The 18697-nt window shown below is 36.5% G+C and overlaps 2 protein-coding genes across 2 annotated transcripts in view; one reads left to right on the top strand and one right to left on the bottom strand.

Annotated features, from left to right (window-relative positions):
- Positions 1–6302, bottom strand: part of LOC144657133 (phenylalanine--tRNA ligase beta subunit-like) — a 23018-nt gene extending 16716 nt beyond the window's left edge. Inside the window, exons 1-4 of the mRNA XM_078517441.1 lie at positions 6142–6302; positions 5959–6014; positions 4725–4789; positions 3652–3708 (exon numbers count right to left, since the gene is read on the bottom strand). Of these exons, the coding sequence (XP_078373567.1) occupies positions 3652–3708; positions 4725–4789; positions 5959–6014; positions 6142–6199 (236 nt within the window). The 5' untranslated portion in view covers positions 6200–6302. The remainder of the gene's footprint in view (positions 1–3651; positions 3709–4724; positions 4790–5958; positions 6015–6141) is intronic.
- A 491-nt stretch (positions 6303–6793) lies between these two features.
- LOC144657175 (uncharacterized) lies at positions 6794–11122 on the top strand. Its single transcript, XM_078517488.1, has 8 exons — positions 6794–6940; positions 7113–7338; positions 7926–8015; positions 8533–8611; positions 8853–8996; positions 9402–9497; positions 9730–9791; positions 10286–11122. The coding sequence occupies exons 1-8, from the start codon at positions 6881–6883 to the stop codon at positions 10315–10317; spliced, it is 789 nt and encodes a 262-aa protein (XP_078373614.1). The 5' UTR covers positions 6794–6880; the 3' UTR covers positions 10318–11122.
- Positions 11123–18697: the final 7575 nt, after the last annotated feature.

Consider the following 18697-nt stretch of genomic DNA (forward strand, 5'->3'; position numbering starts at 1 on the left):
TATTCGTACATGTTATCAGAGCAGTATGAGTGGATCTGTAAGTAACGAAGCTAAAACGCGCGGTACATGTACGCTTTTTATTTGTATATCTTATCAGAGCAGTAAATGAGTGGATCTGCAAGTAACGATGCAGCTAAAACGCGCGGTACATGTACGCTTATTATTCGTACATCTTATCAGAGCAGTAAATGGTTGGATCTGCAAAGCTAACGAAGCTAAAACGCGCGGTGCATGCACGCTTATTAATCGTACGTCTTTTCAGAGTAGTAAATGGTTGGATCGGCTAGAAACGAAGCTAAAACGCGCTGGGTAGCTAGCCTGTGTAGCTGACGGTTCACTTGACATGGCTTTCGATCAATTGCTGTCAAAAACAATCTCGACAACCCTCTGTGATTGGCTACTTTACTGACAGGAAATTGACGACGTTTCGCGCTTTCAGGCGCGAAATGTGTTTCTTCAGAGGATCCTTCACCTTATACCTGAGGCAGTGCAGGTTTATATTTTTAGAATCGTTGGAAAAGTGTGCTGTATGTATACATGCTCTACCGTCGCCATCAAACCGGGGAGATCGAAGATTAGAATTTGAAGATGCAAATGTCAATCGCTTAGTTACGTGAGTTTATCTTCGCTCAGTTTTGGAAGTATTGACCACAGAAGGCATGATCTGACCACGAGGAGTTCGCGCTTGTTGTTTGTTGATGGACACATTAGAAGAAAACTTTAGAACGGAATTTCCGTTGGTTTTTTTTTTTCGCTTGTTTGGTTTTGTTGCTAGAGGAGGAGAACGTAGGATTCTGATGTTGACAAATCTAGCCGCTCTGTCTGCAAAGAAATTCCTTATTACAAATCTACACGCCAAGCCGCGGGTTATAAACTGCCATTCAATACTGCAAATCTTGGAAAAAGGATATTGGACGAACCTTACATTCAGTTAATCTTGATGTTTCTTGTGTTGGAATTCCGGTAAAACACATATAAATGAGGTGAGCCAATTATCTGATTAAAGAAAAAAGTTTGTATTCCCATGCCGATGGCCAGTTCATTTGAATGGTTTTTTATTTGCAGATAATTTCACGAAGTTTTCCCGTTTTTCGTTAGCCTTTTTATAGCTAAAACGTGTTCTTTGGTTTCCGATTGACTTTTAATAGTAGTGGCCGGGAAAGCAGACGTTAATAAAGCTGACAGCTGGGAAAATTTCTTCCCGCGAAAACTATGTTTTAGCGCTAAATGTGTCCACAGCGAAGGAGTCCACGTTCACAGCAGTTTAATTTGCACTGCTTTTGATTTACGGCGGAAAAATTCGCTGAGAAGTTCGAAAATCCATTTGTTGCTTTAATACAGGAAAATTAACTCACGGCGTCCCTTTGGTAGAAAGTTTTAGGATAGAACAATTCCATGAAATGTGTTTGTTTGTTTATGAACTTTGGTCGAGCTCTCGCTTGACGTGGTTGAAGAGAAATACACATTGAAGAATAGAACTTGATTGCGCTTTTTGGAGAGAAGTTGGCTCAAAACTGCGTAGAACTTCTGTATTTGGAACTACGTACAGGCGAATATTAGAGATCCGTGATGATATTTTTTTTATTTTTAATCGATACTCATTGCTGTGAAAAAAGCAATACAAAACGCCAAATCATAAATTCGCAGCCGTGTTTATATTAAATTTGATTTCGTTTTGCTCTGCTTAAAATTGACCTTGGATAAGCCATATCTTTGAGATCAATTAGAATACTTCTGCTTAGGCTGGTTCAAACTTTTGGTTGATTTAGGATGTGCATGAAACTATTTTTAACTTGCTAAAAATAAAAGAGGCCGGATTGCAAATTTAGCCGTCACGTAGTCACGAAACCGCTACCTTCGCACTGCGCTATTTTGACCGCAAGTGATGGTTGAAAAGTTTGGAGTTTTCGGTCTTTTATTACTTGCTGTAAAAGGTTATCTTGGAAAGTTTGAGAATGCATATATACATGTATACGTTTGATTTCCTGAAAATATAGCCACGTTCAACGTTTATTATCCGTAAGTCTCACACTTTTCATTTTAGCCGTAAATAGTGAAATCACAGTAAACAACCCTTCTATTTGCGAAAGAGTTTCCGGATCCATGTAAAGTGTTATCCCAATACATAACGAGAATTAATTTTATCAATTTACGTTAACTAGATTTTTAACCGAATAAAGCGTGTCGCTATTATACTGAATCCCATTCACGCAGTTCTCTCTCGGACTTCTCGACTTAAATTTGCATACTAGTTTTGTTGACAACGCGCCGTGTTTATCATCTTGTCATGTAATAAAAGAAAACGTTCGTTGTCAATGAGTTGTCTGTTTATTTCTAAGGAAATAACTTCAGTTAATACGCCATACTTTTCTTTTTTCATTATCCGACTGAAAATAATGAATTTTGATCGCTAATGTTTTGAGTAAATCAGACTTTGCTGCGATTATCGAAGTTGTTGATTTCATTTCAATTAGGTTTCGTCTCCATCTGAAATCCGTGAAAAACAAACCCAAACCACCGGCCGGCTAGTTCACTAGTAGTTGTGAAAAGCAATTAAATATTTTCCTTGTGTATTTTAAGTGAAAAGAAGTCTTTTAAACATAAACTCCGAATCGAAGAATACCAATTAATCTGTTCTATTTTCGACGAACGCGGGTGACACGGCAGTGGCCAGAATCGTGAATGACAAATTCGCACCGTTTGTCACCGTAAAGTCGATTTCGCTTCATTCTAGTTTCGTTGCGAATTTTAGCAACGTCAAATCCGAAGAATAAATCTTTCTTTTTCCAGTTTTATTTTTCCGAAGACTATAAAGTATTTTTCGCTGTGGGAAAAGCTCTTTTGAAACAAAATAACACATCGACGAAACGCTCGTGAACGTCTTGTAGGTGAAGTGCCGTCGAATGGCTTCGCATCGATCTCGAGTTCGTGTCGAACTGTTTAAAAATATCGGTCGTTTAATGAAAAGATAAGTCGCGGACTCGCTGAAATGATGGTTTCTGGTTTAATCAATTAACAAAACTGCTTTTTGGCCCGAAAACATAATTAATTTAGACGTTTTAGTCCTTGAGATTTTCTAGCGTAATGGCGGCTGAATATAGAAAATTTATTTCAATAAACTTTGTTACCTTTACGCTTGTTAATATCCTGGAAACATAGCCACGTACGTATATTATCTTTACAATTCAACGTTTATTATCCGTATGTTGCGCGCTCTTCAGAAAAATACACTGGAGACACTGGATAATACGAAAAATAAGCTGACATTTCATGATTTTTACGTATAATATACGTTACATACCGTACCATACGTTTATTAATTTGGTGTCCGGAATTATTTTGACAGTCCGGATTTTTTCTGACACCCGCAGACAGACTATATTTTCATCTCCTGAAACCTTGTAAAACAAGCTTAAAATAGCTCAGATAAAATTGCATAATTTGCCACATAATCTGCCCTAAAAATGCCATGTAATTTCTGCTTTTTTGCCGCACCCTATCAAAAGGCCTGTCTCTTGTCATGATCATTTGGCTTTGTGAAATTCTGATGAGATCTTTATTTTCCATTGTCTTTTCAACATTTTGTAACAACTCCTTTTTGAAGAAATACATGTACAAACTGCATTTACTACTGTTAATAACTAAACTTACTTTCCAAGAAAAACTTGAAGTCCTCTTGAAATTCCCTCAATACAAAGAAGGTCATATCTATGCAAATATGTAAATGCAGTGAACTGAATAACATGCATCGGACAAGTAGTAGTAAAGGTACACGTATGTAACCTGCACATGCATGCATGCATAATTATACATTACACGTACTGTAGTAAGGTATGGTAGACACATTGCACTGCTTAAATCAAATGAGAGTTGGAAACATGGCAAACAGCTTGTGATTCTAAACCTGTCACATTCTCCGGTTCTGCTAGATGACCCCCAGTTTTGACTAACAACATTATTTCTCCTGATACAGAACCACTCAAATGCAAGTTAACATCTCTCGTCCCATTTCATTTCTCGCCAGACATATCATGTTTCTATCAAGATGCATCTCATTTCTCTTGAGACACAACTCCTTTCTCTCAAGAGGGTAGCAAAGGGTTTATGTGTGACACATGAAAAGGGTGAAAATTAGACCGTGATGCGTGAAAATAGGGCAAAAATTATACCGTGATGCATGAAAATAGCTAGAAAAGACACATGATTAGCGAATACTGCTGTTTCAACTTTACGTGACACATGAATTTTGTTAATTAAAAATTTGTGTGTGAAACGGGATCACAACCCACCCTTTGCTACCCTCTTTCAAGAGCCACTGAAGCATTCAGTATTGATATAGAATTTATTATTTGTAGGAATCCAGTTAACTGTATTAAAGATTTCTGTTTGCAGTTTGTTGTTTAATTGGCTAGGAGATTCTCATTGCAAATTAGCAACAGTTTCAGACTGAAGATTTTCTTTGTTTTGTTAAAAATTTTATGTGTGGTAAAATTGCAAGATAGTACAGGAATTATCTCCAGACTCAAGAGTACTTGTAAGTACAGGAATTACCAGTAACTATAAGAGGCAAATAATGATGCAAAAAAAGAGAAAGAAAACACAACTACATATGACGTTGAAAATGGATTGCAACCTCTCATCTCCCTGCCTCCATCAAATGCATGATGCACCTTGGCTTAAAAACATGATTGCCATTAACAAAAAATAGGTATGGTACACTTTACCTGTTGGCAGGAATTTCAATTTTATAAATAACTCCCTCATCTTCTTTGCCTTCCTGACCAGGGACCTGTCAAAAACACACTGATAAGAATGTTCCTTTCTGCAGTCTATAAATCCAGTCGGGGGAAAAAGATAGTGTCAGTTTATGGCAGCATCACTTGGTTTTGGTGGTTTTGTCCCAGAAGTTGCTAAGCAACATGACAAATTTGTACACATGATTGCTTTTGGAGTAGTCGTGAGCGCTTGCACTAGGTTTTGATTGGATGAAATAATTCGGAAACTCTTCAAATGCTTTCACAAAGATTTGCCAAAACTGGCCCTTTTTCCCCCGACTGAAATCAGACAATAGAAGTCTATGTATTGTAAGTCATACATGTACATGTAATTTTGTGTTCTGACTGTGTTGTGTTAATGTGTTCTGACTTCAGCATATTCTTAGGGTATGTACTGTATTCCTGAAGTTGGGAGGGGTACTGCCTGAAATTTTTGGTACCTAGTGCACAGCCCAGGCTGCATTCCGTGCAAGTTACACCAAAGATCTTCAGTGTGGTTCTTTACCTTTTTCAATACAATCCTTTGAAATCTCGTCATATTTTTGGCACATCTTCGGTGAAAGCTTGCTTGGAATGTACCTTGGTGTGCAGCATGTTTCTTGAAACTGTTACTTTATTTTAGACCAAAATATGTTATTTTCCAATAAACCATACCCTTAATTGCTGCATACACCTTTTTAGCTTAAAAAAGGAGCACTCCTTTTAAATAATCTTCTTACTGGAAATAATTGTTGTTAAAAGTTTACAACTGTACATTGACGTGAGTTACTGAGTGATCTACCACATACAACTTTTGGAGTGATTAATATATAGTGATTTCCAAAGCTTGATTAGTTTTGAAGTTTGCATAATATGAATATACAAGAGTTGGGTTTCTTAGCAGTTTGTATGATCCTGAGCTTATCACTGATTGTGAATTCTGTTTTCAGTTACTATACTTTGGTTTGAGTTGGGTACAAATAAAAGCATTTGACACTCAAAACATTGTTTAATTTTATTTATACCGAGCTTGTATAACATTCCCAGCAACCGAATCGGTAGATATGTTTTGATTTAAGACTAAGTGTGTGTTATTGGCCACAAATCGAGAATGCCGGAAGCAAGACCACAGAGCTGTAAATACAACAATCAGACATGAATGTATGGGAGAAAATTAACCACAAATTCTGAAGACATCGCTTACCACTTCATCCAATTCAAGGCCAAAGTCAAAGCACAGTTCATCAAACTCTTCGTCAGCTAAATAAGAAATAAAATCTCGTGTTTATTAACTTGAACTTTCACCTTCAATAGGCATATGAAGTCTCTATTTGTTCTTGATTCTTTAGCACGTGTGTTCCGCGAAAACCGGTAATACAGTACTTACTGTACTCCTTTCCAATAGCCTTGAACAGCAGATCTTTCTTGATATCTACAGTTGGCATGGTTTGAAAGAATCAGATTGATTGTCTCGCGGAAGTAGCTTGTAAAAAATCAACAAACAGATCGAGGAAATTTCATCAGCCGATAAACGCCTTTTCGATTCTAGTCCTCTTCGTCCTCCACCCGTAGGTACTTCATATATGGTATTTGTAATGTCTCTTCCTGCCATATCTTATGCTGACCGCGGGCGCAGACTAGACACCAATTCCCCATTGCCTTGAAGCTCTCACGGTAGCGCTTTACGCCGAAAAAGAGAAGTACTTTTAACATTTTGGGGGGCCCAAAATCCCTCCTACAACTGAAAATAATAGGAACACGCAACGCAAAATTTTTAAAATTGGTACGGGAATGGCGATTTTTTTGTAGTGAAAATGAGAATGGATAAACGAGATTGCGATTGGTGCTAAATGAGATAATCCAAAGAATGAGCGTTCGGTTTAAAAAGTCGTACTTGTACTCAATCTCGTATTCGAACTCCAATTTAAAGTTTCTTAATGGCACGTGTTCGTTCAAACTTGACAGCTCTTCCAGCCAATCATCTCCTTCTAGGGACCACTAGTGCACGCGCTTTTACGTCACAAACGCACAGACAGACTAAGCGGAAGACTTTCGAAGCGGGCTGATCAGTCAAGTTTCTTTATCGCTTTGGACAAATTTTCATATTTGGAAAAAACTTTAACAAAATGGGTTGTGCTTTTAGTTCCAATCATGTTCGTGTTCCACGAATTTTGAAAAAAAAAAAGGTAAGTGTCTTTGCAACGCAAATAATTGTTTTTCAACAAGACAAGAAAAAAGTCGCGCGTGTTTGCAACTCATAAAAACTTAGCGACAATTTTTGTTGTTGCACAAAGGCACTCTGTTTTTACGTTAATCGAAACAAAGAAAACTAAAGATTACCTTGAACGTTTTTTTCAGGTTTCCAGAAGCCAAAAATACATGATTTCAAGGACACCAAGTCCGCCACGAAAGGTTGAATTCAACTCAACATTTGATTTTAATTGTCAAGCACCCAGCGAACGGCTAGCCACGCCTAATAGCTTCTTTGCAGGGCACAACATGTACACACCTGATGTTGCGCCAAGTCTGCTTGCTTGGCTCATGGGCGCCAAAGATTGCTTAGAGGATAATATTCCTGAATTGGGTAGGTTTAATCTCAATTTTTATTTTTCAAAAAAATCTACATTGAAGACAAGTCAATAATTTAACGATGATCAGAGTTAAATGTTTTCATAACTCAGCATAATTGAACTAGTATACATGTAGTTATTATTAATTAATCAATTAATTTATTTATTCATTTACTTGTTATCTAATTTCACTCGGCGAGGAACTAAGTTAGTAACGCGCTATGTTTTGACGAGTTAGCTGTTGCTGTGGAAACAGTCAGCTGGCTTGTGTGCAGGCTCACGCACGCGTATTCGCACGCGTGAGCCGGCTCACAGGCTACCGTCAGCACGCGCGCAAATCAGTTAGATAATGCAGTTACAGAACCGTCATTTACAACTCAAAAAAAAAGTTGATTACCGATAGCGCTAAACAAAAGTCAAACTACACACACACACCAACAAACAAAGAAGCAAACCGAGGCAACACAAAACAACGCACAGCAAAAAATTCTGGCGAAGTTCTCGGGGATTCGGAATATAAATCATGAATCGCCCTAACGTACGCCAGGATATTTTTTTTAACTAACAGTGTAAACATACTGTTTCTATTTTTTTCTTACAGCCAACGCTAACAAACACAAAGAAACAATTGCAAACCAGCAAAGAAAAAAGGACAGAGACTTCGTATTGCCAGATTGTCTAAGTTATCATGGTATGTATTATTATAAAGACAACGCACACCGCGGTAATTGCACAGAAACAAAATGATTGTTTACCTTGACATCATAAACGGACAGCTCAGCTCACTTCTATGATACAGATAACTTCATGATACAGACGGACAGCTCGGTTCAAAACTCAAGAACAGTTTAGTGTTTTAATAGCAACGAGCGTGTGATAATGCTCTATCAAAATCAAAAAATTGTCTCTGTTTTCCTTTTTTCCTAAAAAAAAATAGCAAGAATTATTGATTATTTTCTTTGTAGTTGTTAATAAAACAACGATTCCACTTGTTGCATATAACATAAAGAAAACGGACCGGCATTATTGTAAATCCAAGTTTTAGTTTATTTCAAGACAAGATGGACATTAATTCACAATATTTCGACTCTTTCTGAGCTCAGACGACAGCCAATGCGCACTCGTGAAAACCAATCAGATTCACGGATTTCTACTGAATAGAACAAGCTGAGTATCTACTCATATTTCTCTTATATCCTGTTTCACAGGTTATCATGAGTATGGATTTCATCTGTTTACATTAAACAGTTCTGTTTTTAACAGCACCATCCAGGGCATGAGTTTTGAGTAAGTATTTCGTTATCTAAATAAATTAAATAATTATACACTGTAGTCTACGGAGTTTTGTTCTAGGGTCTAGCTAAGTCAGAATATTCTTGCGCTTCTAGCATGTGACCGGCTGCAATACAAGTGTTGTTTTAACTTGCTTTTTATTTTAAATTGAACACCATCAATTACTATTAATTGCTCCTTACTACTCCACTCCTTCTAACTTATTTATGATTCTTCCTTTCCTCTGTGAACGCAGCTGTATCTCGGAAGCTATCGCTTCAGTGCTGGGTGAATCTACCAAGCCCTTTGTGATTGTGTACAAAGATATTGAAAACAAGACCACTTACCTACCAGACCCCCCAGCTTGGGGCAGAGAAGTTTTGGAGCGCATTTGCACTCGGTAAGTACCTATACAGATACAGATCTATCACTGAGACCAACCCTCAACCCTTACGGGTTTCTGCTGAGACTTGAAGGATCGCAGATAGCTAGAATTAGAAATTGTTGAAATCAATTAAAATCTCAACACGAGAAAAGAATCCAACCAGATTTTATATTTTTTTTCTGTTAAAAAAAATATTTTCGATGTTTTGTTTAGCGGGTTAATAAAAGTGTGAGCTTGTTTAATGTAGATGTTAACGAATAACGATTCTGGCAAATTGCCGATGAATTATGCGAAGAGCTTCCGCTTCTGACTGTTCAGACAGGAATATGTTGGAAAACCTGTTTTCATATTTCCATCTCTGAAAGTATAATGTAAGAAGAATATTATGTTTCTCATTAGATCTCTGCTCTTTTCTCGCAGATTTGGAGAACAGCTTCTTAGAGTTATAATCTACCAACCATCATGGTTTTTTCAAATTGTGCTTGACGAACAAACAGACGGCACAGGTTTCTTCAGGTGAGAGCAAATTATAGAGTTATCTTGGCGAAAAAGGAGTTAAATATAGCTTTCACTTCTTCGCTTTGTAAAACGTTTGGGGTATTTTGGCGCTTTAGAATTTCAAAAAGCCTCAAGAGTGAAAAGAGAGGAAAAAATTAAGAGACTACAATATATAGGGGTCTTGCTTAAACTACAAATTCTACAAGGATTTAACCAGATTTAACTGTTTTCGGATTTTTTTCTTTTTTAGTGCGGCAGTGACAAAGAAGCTGCGAATAACAAGTAACTTCAAAGAACTTGCGAAACTAACAGGTAAAGTATGAACTCCGTCTTACAGGCGTTGTTAATACAACAACCACTTTTATATCCCTTTGCTGACACGAGAGTTTAAAACGGTTTATTTGAAAATCCCTTTTTTAAAATCTAGCCAATCAAATCATCTGTTTCCAGAGTGATTTGTTTCTAGTGCTCAGGCTCAACCGGCTAAAAGAGAAGCGGCTCTGGGCACGAGAATGGCCGCAATTTTGAAAATCACCGCCGAGAAAACCCTGGGAACGAAGTTGTTTCCAGAGTCCTGTATTTATCACGTTGCAAAAAAAAAAGGGGGTTGAGCAATTGCATTTCTGTAAACCTACGAGAACTGCGCCAATGCATGAAATAGCATTCCAAAATCATTTCACAGGAACCTTCAGAATATTGGGAGGCGCGGTTATTACAACACACATTTACTTACTAAGCTACGTTTAATATTGTTATATTGTTTGTTATATTGCTATATTAATATTGTTGTATTGTTCTGTTCACAGGTTTCCCAGGCGAAATCAAGAGCACCTACTGAACACTGGGATTTGAAATTATTTGTCTAACCCCTAACGGCATGTTATTTACAAAATAAGGTTTAGGTCTAAGTAATGTTTCGTAATTTATTTTCATCTTTTAAAAGTACTTTACTTGCATGAAAGTGTTCAGTTTCAACTGATTTCTATAATTCTGATTCAGCCGACGTCGTTCTCGGCTCACTAGAGATCTGGACTCTAATGTGAACGGTGAACTCACCGTCTGTCCCAGGCGTCTCGCAGCTACCTAATAACATAACACCTGGGTACTAGTTTGATTCTGAAGAAACAGATCAAGAAACATGCCATAAAATCTGATAAAACAGTTGGTTGCAATGCTGTACTTTTATTATGATAGATACGGCGAATGAGAAAGAGAATGGTTCCATATCGTGTCACTATTTGAAATGTCGTTTGTTAGTTGGAGTTAGCTAGACTCAACTGTAGAGTTTAAGTGTAAAGTAGTCGATGATGCAAAAGTAAAACAATCCAGCTTTCAGCTAGGGAAACGTTTCTTAGTTTTGAAGTAGAATCAAGAATCTAAATAATGGTTTCTCTATTTAATGCTGATTAATTTCGCCTCTAGTGTTTTTTCACCTTTTATAATTAGTTCACAGATTCCAATATCTAATGCAAGTATTGTTAGCTGAGTATATTAATAGTAACAGAAGTTCTCTATAAAAAAGAAAAAAAGGGTAAACAAGCCGATTATGGCGAAACCTAAATAAGAGTTGTTAATAAAATCAGAGATAAAAGTACCTCTCATATGTGCGTGTTTGGCTTTGTAGACCAAACGGCTAAAATGTTGGAGACTTGTTTTATTTTTTTCCTAACACCCTCAATTGATAATTCTACCCATTTTGGAAGCATCGTTTATATAGCTGTTCAGATTGCATTCTTCTCCTCCTGCGCTGTCCTGTCTCGTTGTTTGTACTCTACTGAGTGGAGATAAATTAATAATAATATATTCTTATGCTTAGAATAAATTCCATGGCAGTGTAGCCTTGTGACTGTTTTATACAAATTATCTTTGACGGTTTAGCCTCAGGGTCCTGTATTTGATATACCAGTCAATTGCCGCATGGTAGCTCAGGGCTACTGCTCCATGCCTAAAAAAAGGACCTCTAATGCCGTTCTAACGTATCCACCCTTTCCTTTTGAACTAATTAGCTCCGATGGTGTTACCCTGAGGCCACTCTTTCATTCACCTTTCCATTTTAAAAATAATTTACTTTAACGGTATCCTCATTCTATTTATCACCGTGACATACCTTATTATAGGAAATTAACGCTTCATGAAATTAACGCGAATTTCTTGAAATAGTCGCGTTAATTTTCGCTAACCTTAATTTCCGAGCCTCTTTTTCTCGATACAGTACAGTCGTTCTTGATTCCCAGGAAAAAGCCTTATTTTATCAGGGTGGAAACCTTTTTCTATTTACAATACTACTAACAACACTTTTTACATACTTACAATTACAGTCACTTACTTACAATCATTACTAACTTTACATTTTTTTACTTTCTTTTGAACAAAAATTACGTTAGAATACAAAGAAATCACATTACAACAACAACAACAACAACAAAAGAAAAGGAGAAATAAGAAAAAGAAAAGAAAAATATACATTGATAAAGGGTGAGGGGGGGGGGGGGACGGGGGAATCTGCCGGTGTCACTGATACTGTGAAGAAGCTCAACGCTCGATTGTGGAAAGCCGGTACCATGAGTGCTATTTGCAGTTAAGATTAAACGTCTACAAGTGTGAAATAAACTTGTTCCTGTTGTGTACTTCGCGTTAATTTCCTTTATTTTGGAATGTTACCCCTTCTTTGGCGTTAATTTCCTTCATTGGGAAGCAATTTTCCTTCAATTCGCGTTAATTTAAGTCGCGTTAATTCCAAATACCTTAATCAACACAAGCGTTAATTCCCTATAACAAGGTATTTTGCTGCATTCAGTCAGGAGAACTGATTTTGTCCTTGAGATTGAGGCTGCTGCATGGTTACCAAGTCTTTCTCTCCGCCATGCAGTATTTGCCTCATACATTTTCTGGGAAGAAAACTATCAGTAAAAATACATTACCGATTGTATGAGTCAATAAGTCAAATCTTTTAATCTGAAAAAAAGCGCCGCCCTTACTAAAATAATATACGGAAAACCGTGGTTCAAAGGATAAAAACCTACTTTGTGTAAAAATCACCCTGACTCATGACTCATAGACTTATTTGACTCATAGAACAGATACCTCTTTACGCGAATATTTACCGGTAAAAGAAAGAACAGCGTTGTTTCGTCCTGGGAAAAGTCACACAATTCGGCTTTAAAAGTAGAGTGATTGTAAAATTGGTTATAATAAGAACTACAACGAGTATCTTAAAGTTTGGAAAGCGATTGTTCTTCGTTATAATTATTGAGGTTGCACTGATGTAGGTGTGTGCGGCGTGACGGAAATCCTCGTCGCCTTGACAACAATTTCATCACGCAATGTTTCTAAGTGAAGCATTGCGTGACATTGTTTAAAACCGAGTCGCCCGTTTATGTACTGTTACAAAAACTATATCACATCATATCGTTTTAAATTTTAAATAGTTATAAGTATATATAATGCTATATCATACCGCAATATGCTGTTGCCATTTGCGACGCATTTTGACCCGGGGGAGGGGGGACTCGCATATGAAAGTGACGGGGATGCTTGTCGTCTCGCTTAGGGGTGTAAATTTCGGATTTTTGGTCTCACTTAGGGTGTTCCGGGAAAAACGCCAATATTTTAAGCCATAATGGTCTCGTTTAGGGTTACACAACGGAGGAATAAACAAAAATAAATTCTATTCTTAGTTTTTTGGTATCTTTTAGGGGTCAAGAAAAGCTTGAGCCACACCCAGATTGGTCTCTTTTAGGGGTTCTTTTCAAAATTTCCGACGAGCATCCCCGACCGTTTCATATAGGAGTCCCCCCCCGGGCGTTTTGATCGAGTTTTGACCGACAATCTTTTGTCATCTGTTTGTTGGTTTTTCAAACGTTTCGTCCAATCCAATTTCCGATGTCTCCCCTTCTCAGGGGAGGGATCTTGCAAAGCGTCGTTGCTTTCGCGATTTGGAAACAACCATAATTTTTTTTTTGGTTACGTTCGGAGCGCAGCTTACTTCCGGAAGGTCATTACTGTGAGAACCTTCCGGTATTTTAGTGCCAGTTCAGCTAAGAATTAACTAGAATTTGTTGGTGTATCGAGATAACATCCGCTACTTGATAATTTGTTTATTCTTATCACTTACTGTTTGACATAGACTTGCTACAAGTCGACTTTCTAATAAGCCTGGTTCCCATGTGATCGCCCCGATCGTTTCAATCCAATTGATCGTTTGCAACAACTGAGACGATCAAAGGTGATCGAAGCGATTGAAAGCGATCGGGGGTTCTCGTATGAACGTCCCGATCGGCTAGTATGAGCGAAGACCGACGAAAAACAATCATTTTAGTCGTAGATCAAACACAATGACAGCCTTTAATAAAAGAGAAAACCTCGCTTCTTATAATTATCTTCTCAGTTGTTGCTGTTTTACGGCGAAGAAGGGAAAGAGATGCTAGAAGGATAGAACACGGGCGATATCGATCCAAACGATCGCGATCGCCTCAATCGCCGCAGACGTTAGCGATCGTCCGTGTAATGTTCTCATATGATCGCCCCGATCACAAAAAAACTTTGTGAAGTGACAGAGGCGATAGGAACATTCGGGGCGATTATATTAGAACCAGACTTTATGACCGACCAAACACAAAACACATAACGGGCTGTAAGAAAATCTATGCTTGATATTGTGATAATATTTCCTAGGAAAAATTAGATGCTCATCCTTTACCACCTCCCCATGCTCCCATGCTCTCCCCGCACCGTCCAAATATTAATCCTATTTCCTTAATGCGTTTTCATTTTTTGGAAATATAAAAATATGAAAATTAACAAAAATAATAAAAAGGCAAATATTAGTAAAGCATTGAAAAACTAAAAGACCCTTAAAGAATCAATGAAAAAAAAAATGGAAAAATATGCGTCTAAGAAGTCAAAAATACGGTGGAAGGTGTTTATTTGAAATTGTCAAGTAGAGTATTATTTAGAAATGGATCTACATAACACTGACTTGATAAAAAAAAGCTTTCGATACAGCTTCAGGTGTAAAAGTAGCCTGTTCCAGGCTCTCGGAACAGGCTAGTGTAAAATAGACCCCAAATAAATTAAAAAAACGTATTTTGTTTTCAATCCTTTATTTCCCATGCAATTAGTTGATGACAAACGAAGAGGTATCGTCAGTATCCTATGATGAAGAAAAAACATAACCAACCAGAACAGGTGGCATTACTCACAAAAAAGAGAAAAAAATAATATTGCAGCATTTTTTAAAGAATAAAGAAAAACTCTTTTTCAAAAGCAACCGAATGGATGAGTTCCCTGGACAAAATTCACAACAGAATAGATCATACGATGATCTGAGCAGAATTCACAGCAGAATAAATCATACATGAGCTTAGCAGAATGTAGAATAAATCATACATGAGCTTAGCAGAATGTAGAGAAGAAAAGATCAATTATAATTACAATTACAATGATTTGAGCAGAACTTACAGCAAAATAAATAATACATGATCGACATGATCTGAACAGAATTTACAGCAGAACAAATCATCCATGATATGAGAAGAATTTACAGCAGAAAAGATCAACGCATAATCACCAAACGATGATTATGCGAATATTTAATGTACGTATTGTGGCTACAATAGTCTTGGATGGTCAGAGTCCCGTAAACGCATGATTACAGCAGAATAAATCATACATCAGAATAAAAAATCATACATGATCAAAGCCGGATTAATTTGCAGCAGAATAAATAATACGTGATATCGGGAAAATTTACAGCAGAAAGAATCATACATGATCTGAGCAGAATTTACAGCAGAACATGATCAAAGCGTCAAAGAATTTCTGCGAGGTTGGAGTTGGAGAGGCCTCATAATTATCGGCAGAATACAAGTAATCAAATCGTTTGTTATTCCAAAAATCCTATACCGCGCAGCTTTGCTTTCTTGTAAAAAAGATTTCATTAAAAAACTCAATTCGCTCCTCTACTCCTTTGTATGGAAAGGTAAAGATAAAATAAAACGAACGGCGCTTATTAATCCAGTTGAGAAAGGAGGTCTAAACATGCCTGATATCGGGTCAATGATCTCTGCACAGAGAATAATATGTATAAAAAGATATTTAGATCCGTACACCGCAGGCTGGAAATTTTTTTTAGATACGTATCTTAAAAAGGTAGGAGGCAAATTCCTATTTCATTGCAATTTTGGCTTTGAAAGGCTCTCGGTAGTTACTCCGATCTTCTATAAGGAATGTCTAATCCTATGGTGGTCCTCTATGAATAAAACAGATCCTTCTACACTGGAAGAAATTTCTAATGAAGTAATATGGAACAACAAGTACATCTGTATTGAAGGTAAATCTGTTTTCAGCGCCAAAATACGTGAACATGGTTTATATAAAGTTGGCGAGCTCTACGACTGTGCGGGGGAGCTTGTGTTTAAAAAAGAACCTTTGCGATCGGCTCTTTCACCCATCGACACTTTCTTACTGTTCAGTATAAATTATACAAGGCTCTTCCATTACATTGGCGAGATACTTTATACGCAAACAGAGGTCTTATACCTATTCACACACATCCACTAAATTTCCCCACTTTTCTTATCAAAATTAACAACGAAAAAACGAAGTAGAAAAATTGCAATCAAAATCTTTGTATAGCAGCCTGATCTCTAAAATTGTACGTGCGCCCGCTGCCATAAAGAAATACGAAGATCTTTTAATACCGAGTCTTTTCAATTAAACTGGAAAGACATATTCCTTTTACCATTCCAAGTAACCTTGAGTACAAAACTACGCGAATTTCATAGGATTCTCTACACAAACAAGTCGCTTCAGAAATTCAAAATAGTCGACTCCCCATTATGTTACCTATGTAAAGCGGACATAGAAACTATAGAACACTTCTTCTTCTACTGTCCACGAGTTAGGATGTTCTGGAATGAAGTTGTGAACTTGTTTAGAGACCAATTAAATTAAAAGTCTCTAAGGACTTCGAGATCACAGATGTTTTATTTGGAATAAGTAATAAAGAAACTCACAGTTCTTTGATGAACTATATCATTCTTAAAGGCAAATATCTCCTGTACCTTTTCAAATTAAATGACAAATTTTTATCACCTAGACTTTTATTAGAACGTATTAAGAATACTTACAAACTGGAACGTTTCATTGCGAGAGAGAACAATAATCTAAATTACCATTATACGAAGTGGGAGCCTCTGCTTCTTCTATTATCACCTTAGATTTAATGTCTCATTAAATCCTTTTTAATTGTCACCCTTTCTTATTCTTATTGTAGTACGTTAACCAAAAAATTACCTGTATCTGTACCCGCTGTCGGAGGCAGTTTGTTTGTTTGTTTTTTAATTTTTTAATTTTGTCTTTTCAATTTGTACTAAGTTTTAGTCACGTTGTGCAAGGCTTGTTTAATATTGTAATTCGTTTGTGTCTGTAGCATTGTAATTAGGTTCTTGTATGCATTATTGTCATTGTAATTTCTAAAAAAAAAAAAATACAAAAAAAAAAAGATCAAAGCGGATTAATTTACAGCATACATGATCTGATCAGAATCTACAGCAGAATAGATTATACATGATCCTATCAGAATTTACAGCAGAATAGATCATACCGAAAGATCTGAGCAGAATTCACAGAAGAATACAGATCATACATGATCTGAGCAGAATTTAAAGCAGAATAGATCATAAATAATCTCAGGAGAATTTACAGGAAAGTCAGTGATCATACATGATCTGAGCGGAATTTACAGCAGAATAGATCATACATGATCTGATCAGAATTTACAACAGAAAAGATCATACATGATCTGAAAGTGGCACCCAACGGATCATTTCTGTGAATATCTGTTCCGAATTCTTGTTAATACCCCCTCACAATTTCTTTAGTGAAACTGTCACCTCGAAACGCAGGAACTGCAATATACCATTGTTAGTTTTTAATAAAACGGGAAATATAAGCTTATTCATAATATCCTTCCAACAAAAGTTAGCCTTTTTAAAGCCAAAATATCAGATAGTGATTTATGCCCTCAATGTCTCACTGACAGACACTCTTTAGATCACATGTTCGTACACTGCTCTTTAACTTTACCTTTTTGGAATTTATTTCAAAACTAGTGGTCCAGCAAAACTAAAAAAAAGATCACATTATCAAACAGTATGATTTTATATGGAATTCTTGACAAAAAGACGCACTCGTACTCTTTAAACTACACGCTTCTCATCGCGAAATACTCTATATTCTGTAAATGCTTACACGATGAAAAACTATGCTTCGAAAGTTTTCTGTCACTCTTAAAAGAAAGACTTAATATACAAAGAGAAATCGCGATCCAAAATAATAAACTGCCTGAATTCAAAGAAATATATAGAAATCTTCTGTAGTTTTTTTTTTCTCATAAATTCAAGTACGTTATCCTTTTTTCAATACTACTATTTCTACGTTTTCTTTGTGTCCTTGAATAATCAAGTTTAACGATAAATGTATGCACTGTATGTAAAACAAATTGTAACGCATGTAAATACCTTTATAATTTCTTATTTTTTTTTCTTTATACCTGTTCGTTTTTTTTTATTGTTTCCTTGTACTGTAAGCTTTATTATTAATAAATTAGGAGAAAACATTCGGCTTATCGACAGCGTTATTGGTTTTGCAAAAGAGAGAAATATACCGGGATTACTTCTATTTTTAGATTTCGAAAAAGCCTTTGATACTATAGAATGGCCTTTTGTGTATTGTATTGTTGTAAACATTGTTGTAAGCATTAATAAAAAAAATAAAAAAATAAAAAAAAAGCTCTAACACCAATAAAGCTTTTTATTGCAAGAAAAAAAAAACACCTACGATTTTCGGAAAGGTAACAAGAAATGGTTTTGTTCCCTAAAATTCTCTGCCACTTTAATATTCAGGTAGAAAATCCAAAAAGATTAAACTGTGTTAGTTCACACAAATATCCCGTTGAAAGGCCCTAAACAACACATGAAATCAATACAACGACATTCCAAGACTTTGGACTGAATCTCCTCGTTGGGTGCTCCTGATGTGAGCAGAATTCACAGCAGAACGTAAGAGCAGAAGACATGTCAGGCATAACAGCTATCTCCAAGCAAAAGTTTCTACAGAACAAACATCTCTGCGAAAAGATGAGAGCAGAACAGATCAATTTAAGCCAAAGGGAGAGCAGGGCAGCTATTACTGAGTAGAATATGTATATTAGTTTT

This window comes from Oculina patagonica, chromosome 6, assembly GCF_052425735.1.
Source record: "Oculina patagonica isolate OP01 chromosome 6, crgOcupat, whole genome shotgun sequence".
In the NCBI taxonomy this organism is placed as follows: domain Eukaryota; kingdom Metazoa; phylum Cnidaria; class Anthozoa; order Scleractinia; family Oculinidae; genus Oculina; species Oculina patagonica.